The sequence below is a fragment of the Mastomys coucha genome, unplaced genomic scaffold, assembly GCF_008632895.1.
Source record: "Mastomys coucha isolate ucsf_1 unplaced genomic scaffold, UCSF_Mcou_1 pScaffold4, whole genome shotgun sequence".
NCBI lineage: Eukaryota > Metazoa > Chordata > Mammalia > Rodentia > Muridae > Mastomys > Mastomys coucha.
In genome coordinates, this window is record NW_022196910.1 from 16,365,927 (window position 1) to 16,377,337 (window position 11,411).

At 40.9% G+C, this 11,411-nt stretch overlaps 1 protein-coding gene across 1 annotated transcript in view; it reads right to left on the reverse strand.

Annotated features, from left to right (window-relative positions):
- The window catches only part of Utp20 (UTP20 small subunit processome component), an 84,435-nt gene extending 82,495 nt beyond the window's left edge, over positions 1-1,940 (reverse strand). Inside the window, exons 1-2 of the mRNA XM_031350413.1 lie at positions 1,725-1,940; positions 526-606 (exon numbers count right to left, since the gene is read on the reverse strand). Of these exons, the coding sequence (XP_031206273.1) occupies positions 526-606; positions 1,725-1,769 (126 nt within the window). The 5' untranslated portion in view covers positions 1,770-1,940. The remainder of the gene's footprint in view (positions 1-525; positions 607-1,724) is intronic.
- Positions 1,941-11,411: the final 9,471 nt, after the last annotated feature.

Here is an 11,411-nt window from a genome sequence, read left to right on the forward strand (position 1 = left end):
GGCTAGCAGAACCATTAAGGGGTTGGTGTAGCAAAAAGGAAAACACTTCTTCATAGAAGAACCACAGGTATGTGGTTAGGACTGGAAAATCGTGCAGTTTAGCATCTTAAAGAGGAAGAAACTAAACACCAGGAAAGTGATTTCATTAAAACCATTTTAAAATCAGAGCTGTCAAAAAGTACAGGTCTGTAGACCCACTTGCAATGTACATGAGAAAACAAGAGTTTCCAGTAACAAAACCCAACTGAGAATCAAGTCAAGCCCACTGTTTAACACAGCATCATCCAACTGGACTTGAGGCCAGGATGAATATGTACCATCTGGTATGGTACTTCTCTAGTATGATTCCAACTAGCTGCATATAGCTATTGAGGGATTTAGGTTTAAAGTGAATTAAAATCATATTTGCTGTGTGTGGTTTTTTAATTAGACAACACAGGTCTAAATCACTGCATGTACATTAAAAATGGCTTGAAAAAAACAGCTTTCTTACACTGGTAAGAGAAATTTAAAACTCCCTCTTACCTCATCATAGCTTGCAGTTCTATCAATACGGTGAATAATATCAATGTTCACATTCCCCAGTCTTTCCGCAAATGTAAGAAACTGCAGAGAAAAGCATATTTAAGACACATTAGCATTCAATGCTTATCATGTTTTGATATCTACTGGAGTACACTACACCATAATCACATCAAACTCTGAACATAGAATGTTTAGATCTTCAGTGCAATCTCTAGACTATCACTACAAATAACAGTACTCTCAGCTCATCATTTCAGACTTGTGGTTTCTACTGACCATAAAATGTGTAACTGTTTTCAAAATAAGAGCAGCTATTACTTATGAAACACAAAAGGTAAATGTAAGAACTCTAAATAAATGCAGTTACTACTTGAAGATAATAAATACTTCTATATTTTTGCATAATGTACTTCATCTTCGTGTATTTTTTTTTTTTTTAACTTAAGTATTCAGGTTGGCTTGGAACTGGCTATGTAGCCAACGATGACCTTAAAATTTAAGTTCAGATCCTTTTGCCTCTTGATCCCCAGGTCTAGGGTAACAGGCAATAGCCATCACACCTGTTTTTGTTGTTATTGTTGTTTCAAATGGGGTCTAAGTGGCAGGGGATCCAGCCTGCCAACCGATCTACCTCCTACATTACGTTTTACCAAATACAATTTCCACACAGACTGGAACCTAGACGAACGCTGACATGCTGATGCTGCTACCTGCATCTTTCACATTTCTTACCACACCGAAAGCAAAGGGATCTCGTTAAGTTGTGGGAACATGTGTATTTTAAAAAAACACTTAACCGGCTCAGTTACAAAAGGACGTGGAAAGACATTAGAAAGTACTACAGTAGCCAGAAGTCACTCGCCACTTGCCGGCCCGCCCCATCCCGCTCAGTTCAGTCTTTAAAGTTAGAAGGGAACTCGATTGCAGGCAATCCCCTGGGAAAATCAAATTGACTCTAGAGTGAAGGGAATTGCCCAGAGGCCAGATCTCACCGTTAAAAGGCAGAATCTGTATTTCAAGTTTCCTAACTTCCCCGCGAACTAATGTTTATAATAATGGCATAGTCTCCCATTTTCGCCAGAGCCCCGGGCAAGTGATTCCGGCTTTGCCCTGACTGTGCAGGCTCAGGAGTTATGCTTTCACCAAGTCAGGCAGAGGCAGTACGAACCGCGGCTCCCGGCCCAAACTCCCGCGCTTACCCGGTAGGTGTTCTCGGTCTTGTGGGAAAGTGGCTTTGGCTTCATGACTGCGGCGGACGGCGGCCCGCGAGGGTCTCAGGACGGCAGGAAGGAACCCGCGGGCAGTACGGAGGAGAAAGCGGCTCACACGCGGTACTCTCCGATGCTCGGTTGCGGGCTTTTTCTCACGTGTAGCTAGTGCCGCTGGGCGCCGCCATGTTGGAAAGACAGGATGTGTCGGTCACGTGGACGGAAGAGGCGGATCGAGCATGCGCGCTCTTCCTAGTTGTCAGTCGTGCAGTTTGTGGATGCACGTCTTTGTCTACATGGAGAAACTGGCCAACCCAAAACGAACTCAGTGGTATTTTTGTGGACGTTTTGTTTTACTTTGGACATTTTTTTGTCATATTTGTCGTTTACCTGTTGGTTTTGATTTTCATTTTTGTAGATTTTTTTTTTAAAGAGAAGAACGTACAGTTGAGTGGTTTGGGAGAATCTGAGAGGAGTTGGGAGAGGGAAAACCACGAAATCAAAATGTATTGTATGAAAATTTTAATAAAAAGGATAAAAGGGTTTTATTATAGAAAGGAAGCATAACAGTCACCAGCTAACATTTAGCTGCTGCTCGCTACATACCCTGCATTGTCAAAGGCTGTTTCCACCTGTAATTTACAGTAATGCTGGTTATAAACTCAAAATGTGAAGTGTATGGTTGTTTTTAAGCCTCCTTGGCATGCAAAGAAACCAAAGTTGGGTGTCTTGTAAGTGATGATCTTCATTCACGCTCAGATTCTGAGGTCCAGGTTTTAGTTTGTTGGTACTGGGTCTTCACAAACGTCAGGAAACAGCTCTACCACTGAGCTAGATCCTACAGGTCCTTATTATATATAATGTGTATGTGTGTGTGTACAGTTTTTAAACATTTAATAACTTTTCTCCATTCACCATTTGTTTGATCAAGTATTTCTGAGAGTCTACTATGGAGAATGAAAAGAAATATTTAAAGTGCTCATATCTTAGGAAGTCAAGACAAGCTGTAAGTAGACAGTAGGACCCATTGTCATAGACTTGGGTTATCTACAGGTGATCTGGTCTTGTTTGCAAGAAGTTTGAGAGATGAAAACATTATAACGCTTGACATATACCTTTTGGTTATTTCTATTTATCAAATACTGTATATGTAAACAAATTCTGTCTAAGAGGACTTATATTGCAGAGATCCAATGTGTGTGTAACCTCAGCAACCAGCTCTCTTTATGCTCATAAGCACGTCTGCCATGAGATACATAGTCACAGAGTTATAAGCATCTGCACAAACATTGCACATAACAACACTTAAGCAGAAACCCAACAAAAAGAAAAGGGATGAGCCATGGAGCTATTTGCACAAAAATTGATGGAGGAAGATCCAAGTGCAAAGTCCTTGGGATAAGATTTCATCCTAGTCTGGCTTGTGAATAGTCAGAGCCTGTTGTGGGTAGAACACAATGAATCAAGGTGAATCAAGGTATTCTTGCCCCCATTTATTACCCTTCCCTTTGTAATATATTTTAACCCAGGAGAGTACTGGGTATTTCTTCAAATCATGAAATAATTCCCATGACTTTTGAACTGGGTTTGATTGGTCAATCCCTCATCATTTCACATAAGGAATAGATTTTCTTTCCTCATGAGTTTTGTTTTTTTTGTTTGTTTGTTTGTTTTTGTTTTTGTTTTTTTTTTTTTTTTTTTTTTTTTTTGAGACAAGGTTTTTCTATATAGCCTTGGCCCCCCTGGAATTGTAGACTAGGCTGGTTTCAAACTCAGAAATTCCCGTCTCTACTACTCAGTGCTGGGATCAGAAGTATGCACCACCAGTCACCACCCAGCTTCCTTCATCATGATTCTTTGTGTTAAAAAGTAAGGTGTAAAACTGTCCCAATTATATACAAATCAAATAATCCAAAGGGAAATAACATTAGTAAGATTCCTTATTCATAATAGACTTTGAACTTCTCAAATAACTCCTCATCCATTACCTCTACTGGTCTTTATGACAACCCTGTGAGGTAAGCAGAAAGATATAATTGCCAACATATCATACAGAAAGAAATAAAATAGTCCCAAAGAAAATAAGCAATTTTGCCAAGGACACGTGCTTTTGCTTGCCGATGCTAGAGTTTCTTACTCAGGCTTCAAAGGCCCTGGCACAATGTTCATCTTCCCAAGTGATAAATAGTTGGCACTGTATATATAGCTCTTACGATGCCTCAAGCACTGTTCCAAGTGTTTCTCATATAATGACTCATTTACTCTTCCTACCAAGTAGTTCTACTATTATCTTCATTTACCAATGGGAAAGCTAAGAGACATAGAAACTGGGTAACTAGGCAAAGATTGGCTAACCTGTAAGGACAGTTGCAGGCAATTTAGAATCTGCACTCTTTGTCCACACACTATCCTACCAGAGGGTTTGGAAAAACAGTTTTGTGATTCAGGCCATTGCAGGCACAGCTCCAGAGTCTTTGAGATCAAGTCCAGAGATGCATTTACTCCTGAGATTGTTGTAAGTCCTTCCTTTGATGTCTATAGCTTCTTGGTCTTATTATCCACTTAATGTGATTGGGAGATATAATTAAATTTTGGTCCTTAAACTATTTATCTAAGTGGGATGGAAGAAACAAGGCTGAGTGATCATCCTTTCACTGTTTAGCTTGAATTCACTAAGAATATGGAGTAATACAATACACATGTGTGGTTTTCACCTCGAATGCCTGTATTGGGTTACACAATCTCTATTATTCGTTTTCTTTTTGGGTCCTCACCCCTATTTGTTTATTCTCAATTCATGAAGTTACAATTACCACAGGGTTGTCCTGTCATCTCCAGCGTGTGTGTGTGTGTGTGTGTGTGTGTGTGTATTTTTGTGCATGCACCATGGCTGTGTCTTCCTGTGTGTATATGTCTGTGTCTTCTTGTTTGTGTTTGTGTCTCTCTGTGTGTCTTCATTTTGTTCAGTGAAAGTTGGTCCTAGAACTTGCTAGTTGAATTATTGGGAAACAAGGCTGTTTCTACTTGGAGACTAATACAGTTGGTTATAAAATTGAGATTGCTGGTAGCCCTCTTATACCTTACAGGGACAACCAGCAAGAGAAGGAGTGGATGATTACAGATGAGTGTAGTACCCAAAGAGGAACAGATCAAGTTCCAGATTTTCAGCATCTAGCTCTTTCTGCATCTGCCCATGAACTCTTCAGTAATATAAGCCAATATGCTCAAACAAGTCTGAGGTGGGCTTCTATCACTTGCAATCTAGATCAATTCTTTCCAATTAATTAATTATTCTGGCATCATTTATGTACTAATGTTTTCAGCAAGTAAGGCAGAAGCTTCATGGCCTTTTATGAACTGACCCTAGATGTTACATTGTTTTGTTCCCTCCTTCCAACTCCATGACAGTCAGAGCTCAGCAGATTCAGAACATAGATCAGGCCTCTTGAGGTAAAGAATGTCAGATATATGGGCAGTTATATTTTTGCATATATGTTTGTATATGGTATGTATATAAGCCTGTGTGGGCATGGGTGCGTGTAAACGTGTACACATGAGTGTGGAAGCCAGAGGTTGATGCAGTGTGTGTTCATGATCACTTTGCAACAGGGTCTCTCAGGTGAAACTATAGCTCACTGATTCAGCTAGTGTAGTAGCCAACTTGCTCTGGGGAATCCCCATCTCTGCCTTCTGAATGCTAAGATTACAGGCAGACTGCTATGTCTGTATGGCATTTATGTGGATGCTGTGGATCTAAACTCCAGTCTTCATGCTTGCATACTGTGATTGCTATTCTTTTTGACTACATTTGGAATTAACTAAGATCCAACACTGGAGGGCTTACTGCTTTGAAGCAGTCCAACTGAAACCTAGTCAAGGTGCCGGAAATTTGCCTTTCCATTGGCTCTAAGAGCACTTGAATTTAAGCAACTTCCTTAAGTGCTTAACCTGCACCCTCATGGCCCAGTGACCTGCATACATGACCAGCATCCTTTCAGGAAGATCACAGTGCTTCATGTAACTCAGAAAAAAGCACTTTACTGGCAATATGTCCCTCGACTATCCTCATTGCTCAAGCCAAACTATAAATGACCAGCTGTTTCTTCTTTGTACATCTTCACTTTCATTTTCTTTTTGTCCTGACAGGGTCTGCATATGTGGTGCAGAATGGCCTCAAACTCACAATCCTCCTGCCTCAGCATCCTTTGTATTGCACTTACAGGTAGATATCATCATACTAATCTTAAAAGAATTTACCAGCACTTCTAAAAATAGGGAAAGAATAAGGTCACTTTTTTGCATGTGATTTTGTGTGCGGTGTGTGCATATGTGTGTGTACTTGTTTGCATGGGTGAACTCCGGTATCTCCAGATAAGGATGCATTTAAATATATGTTATGTGCTTTAATAGACTGGAGATTGTGGTCCTGCAGCTTCTTCAGTCACTAGCCACTGGGGCACTCCCCACCCCCTCTCTTACACTGTAGGTTAGTATTAGTAGTTGGTGGAGGAAAGAGAGAAGTGGGGAAGGAGGAAGAAGGAAAGGAGATAGGGAATGGGAAGGGGAGGGAGGAAGGAAGAGAAGATGCCCTTGATATGTCTTCTCATGGAAAATTCTGACAGAGTAGCCCAGTAAACTGCATAGCAGCTTGAGTACTACTCTGTTCCATGTGCTGGAAGGTCTCTTCACACACAATAGCAATATAGGAGTCCCATATTCAAAGCAATCCGTCATGAGAGAAAGGCCATTTTCCCCACAAAACAGACAGACATAGCAAAGCAAATGCAAGGGTACTTCTACATCATTCATATCACAGAATGCCCCTAATATGTTACTTTCTTGTGTCGATATATCCTCTATAGTAGGATGAGTATTATGCTTGTAAGCAGTATATAAGGGAAACTGAATTTGAAAATTTTTTGCTACACATAGTAATAGTTTTTCCTTCTCATCTGTATTCCATAAACTAAAAGGATCAGAACTCTTTGAAGATTCTTCCTCAGTCAGATTACAAATCCTTGTAGAGTTTCATTTTTTTCTATTGATTTTTGTCTTTCTGCATTTCCTTCATTACATTATCTATACTCAGTGGTTCTTCCTCTTGATTACTCTCATCTTGCCACATGGAATCTATATTAATGGTAGTACAATGTTGTTTACAAAGCTGGTCCCGGAGCACTTGAACTTGGGCAATCACTAAATTAATAAGTGCATACACTACTTGGTTAAAAATCTCCAAATGCTTATATTCCTTGAAGCAGCATAGACATTGCCTCTGAGTCCAGGAATTGATATAAGCAAATATTTTGAGAGTATGTTCCTTTCTGAGATGCATGTGTACACGAGATTCCCTCCTATACATACTCATGGCTTGATTTATTAGTTTGTTGTTAGGGTTGACAAAAGTGATTCCATGTTGATTCTGACAACTTTCAGCGTCTTTTTTGTTTTCCACCTTAAGAATTCATATTAATACCAATTTTATATTTTATTCTTTTTTCTTTTCTTAGATTTTCTTAGTTTTCTTTATGCATGTTCATATATATATACATATGTATGAATATGTACACACACAATATATAATGTGTATATATACATATATATGAATATGTACACACAATATATAATGTGTATATATACATATACATATATATGGTTCTGTGTTATATAAGGTTATGTTTGCATACATATTATACATTGAGTATATTTCCCACACCACCATCCTCTTTCTTATTTGATGAACAACATCCCGTTGTGTATATATATCACCATTTTTTTCTGGAGAAAGGTCTCACTTTCTATCCCTGGATGGTCTGGAACTCCCTATGTAGACCACATTGGTCTTGAATTCACTGAGATCTCCTGCCTCTGTCTCCTGAGTGATGATATTATAGGTATGTCCCACCACACCCAGTCTTACCAGTTTCTCTATCCATTCTCTGTTTCTGGACACCTAAGTTGGTTCTGTGATTTAGCTATTGTGAGTTGTGATGTATTCAGGATTGATGCATGAGTGCTTCTGTGGTATGTTGACTTGGAGTTCTTTGGATGAACATCCTGAAGTGATATAGTTGGGTAACATGGTAGGTTAACTTTGCAAGAAACCTCCATAGTGATTTCTATAGTGGTCTGACTGGTTTGCAGTCACACCTGCAATGCTTATGGATTCCTTTTAAACCATATCTTCATCAACATTTGTTGTTTGTTGTGATTATTATTATTAATAGTAGTAGTTGTCACCATCGTTATTGTTGTAGTTTTTTGAGGCAGCATATTACTATGTACCCCTGGCTGTCCTGGAAATAGCTCTATTGACCAGGCTGGCCTCAAACTTACAGAGATCTGCCTGCCTTTTCCCTATTCTTTCTTTTCTGCCTTTTCTTTTCTTTTCTTTTCTTTTCTTTTCTTTCCCTTTTCTTTTAATTAAAGATGCATTTTTAATGTATATGAATACTCTATCTGTATGTATACCTGCATCCCAGAAGAGAGCATCAGATCCCATTCTAGATGATTGTGAGCCACCATGTATGTGGTAGCTGAGAATTGAGCTTAGCACCTCTCCAAGAGCAGTCAGTGCTTTTAACCACTGAGCCATTTCTCCAGCCCCATGTTTGTTTTCTTAGTGACTGACATTCTGAAAAGAGTGAGATGAAATCTCAATGTAGGCTTACTTTACACTTCTCTGATGGCTAGTGATGGTAAGCATGTTTTCATGTGTTTATTGGCCATTTGTCTTTTGAGAACACTTAACTTGTTTCATTAGACCACTTAATGATTGGGGTGTTTGATTTCTTCCTTCCTTCCTTCCTTCCTCCCTCCCTCCTTCCCTCTTCCCTCCCTCCTTCCCTCTTCCCTCCCCCTCTCCCCTCCCTCTCTCCTTCCTTCCCTCTTCCCTCTCTCCTTCCCTCTTCCCTCCCTTCTTCCCTCCCTCCCTCTCTCCCTCTCTTCCTCACTCTGTCTCCCCTCCCTCTTTCCTTCCTTGTTTTGAGTTCTTGGAATATGTTATATATTAATCCTCTGACAGTATACAGCCAGCAAAGACTTATCTCTCCTTCTCAGTGTTTTTAAGAGGACCATTAAAGCCTGTCTTATCTGCACCGGAAGCTTTCTTAACCAATTCTTAGAATTAGAAAGATACAAACTCCTACCGTAGTTTTGGCAGGATTCCTTACTCTGAAGCTATGAAGGTATTAACAGCATCTGGCCTATGCCATTCAGAAGCTTATAGAACCACACCAGAATGTTCATGCTGCTCTTTTCAAGGGAAACTGCCTTTGGGATACTTGAGAGTTTATGTGTAAGCTTCAAGAGGCTTCTTGAAGGATTTCAGAAGCCTGATTACAATCCTTGCTCTGTGAATGGACAAGTTACCTGGCCTTGCTGAGGGTCATTACATACAAAATTGATAACCACACTTTGGAGTGTTCATGGCTGGCCCATGAAGTTCAAGGAGAGCTCCCTGTAAGGTCACTTTACTAGTGCCTGTCTTTCACAGGAGAACTTTGCATGTGCTCTATTTGTAACCCAGCCCCCGCTAAGAAAGTATATCATCTTAATGTCTTATAATCGGATTAGCTTCTGTTTGTGGGAAGGAATCACGTAACATGTGTAAAAGCCTGTAGTCCAGGGGCTGGCTGGTTGTGTGTCCTTCGCAAATAGCTCCTGTTGTTAGCATAGGCATGTCTCTTCTATTACCACATCTCCCACAAATCTGTGCTCCACTCCCAAAGTCATTGCATATCCGTATTTGCTCAAGTTTCTTCTCTTGCAATGTTGGCTCCTTGCCAATCACTTATGACTTGTCACTCAGCCAAACTTAACTCTGTATGGTGCAGTATGTAAATTCTCACTGTCCCTTCATGATGGGAAGACAATGTCTGGCAATTGTGTTCTTCCCAGAAGTAATGTGACCGCAAGGAGACATTGCAAATAAAACAGCTGAAGCTCCTTAGTGGAATGTGAATCAAAGTCCTATTAATACTTAACTAAACATCCAACAGGACAAGAAAACAAAGGGCAATTGAGTGAAAGCCATGAGGGTTTTCAGGTTATTATTACAACAAGAAGCCAATTGTCAGCCAGATAGGAGGTGGGGACTCTTCAGAAAGGGCTTCCCAGTTGTTCTCACACAGAGCCTTTACCACAGGCAACAAGAATGCCCATGCTTCTTTTTTTTTTTTTTTTTAATTTTTTTTTTTACATTCCAGATTTTATTCCCTCATCCCGTCCACCTCCTGACCGTTCCACACCCTATACCTCCTCCCCAACCTCTGTCCCCACTCCCCACTTCCCCCACCTGCCACCCCACCTGACCTCTAAGCTCTCTGGGGCCTCCAGTCTCTTGAGGGTTAGGTGCATTTTCTCTGACTAAACCCAGACCCAACAGTCCTCTACTGTGTATGTGTGTTGGGGGCCTCATATCAGCTGGTGTATGCTACCTGTTTGGTGGTCCAGTGTCTGAGAGATCTTGGGGATCCAGATTAGTTGAGACAGCTGGTACTCCTACAGGGTCGCCCTACTCCTCAGCTTCTTTCAGCCTTCTCTAATTCAACAACAGGAGTCAGCTGCTTCTGTCCATAGCTTGGGTGCAAATATCTGCATCTGACTCTTTCAGCTGCTTGTTAGGTCTTCCGGAGTGCAGTCATGCTAGGTTCTTTTTTTGTAAGTGCTCCATAGCCTCAGTAATAGTGTCAGGCCTTGGGACCTTCCCTTGAACTGTATCCCACTTTTGGGCCTGTCGCTGGACCTTCTTTTCCTCAGGCTTCTCTCCATTTCCATCCCTGAAATTTTTTTCATACAGGAACAATTATGGGTCAGAGTTTTGACTGTGGGATGGCAACCCCCTCTCTCATTTGATGCCCTATCTTCCTGTTGGAGGTGGGCTCTATAAGTTCCTTCTCCCTACTGTTGAGCATTTCATCTAAGGTCTCTCCCTTTGAGTCCCAAGAGTCTCTCACCTCCCATGTCTCTGGTGCATTCTAGAGGGTCCCCCCAACCTCCTACCTCCCAAGGTTGCCTGTTTCAATTCTTTCTGCTGGTCCTCAGGGATACAGTCCTTTTCCCTTACCCAATACCAGATCAGGTTCTTAAAATGACAACAACAAACCAGCCTTTTGTATTTATAGTTCCTAAGAGCTGAATCTTTTGCCTCAGTTGATCAGGGTGAGTAAAAAAGGCTAGTGGAGAGTCTGTGTGCCTGACAGCATATTTCTTTCCTGAGCCATCAGAGAAGAACCTGACTTAGATGCATTGAAGTGCAGCCACTGTTAGGGTGTCATGGGTGGTGATGACAAATAAAGCCAAGGCTCCTAGGCTTGCTACCATCCATGTGCTGGAGGCTGTCTTGTCAATGGGAGAAGCCTGGACACTGGACTCAGGTGAACTGGTTCCAGCCTGCCTCTGCTTTGTACTGGACACATGGTTTAAACTATTTGTGTACTATTTGTGTAATCTCAAAGAGTCCATCTGAGTCCCCATCTGTGACATGAAAATAATACTGTCTACTTTGGAGAGCCATAATATGGAGTAAATGAAAAGATAAAGTGCCTGAAATACAACAGGTGTATGAGTGTTCATAGTCTCCTCTTGAGGCATGGAATATAAAAGCAGTTTTGGTGTTTCCAGAATCATAGAGTCCCCTCCCCCCATCTCTTCCTCCCTCTCTGTCTCTCTGTCTCT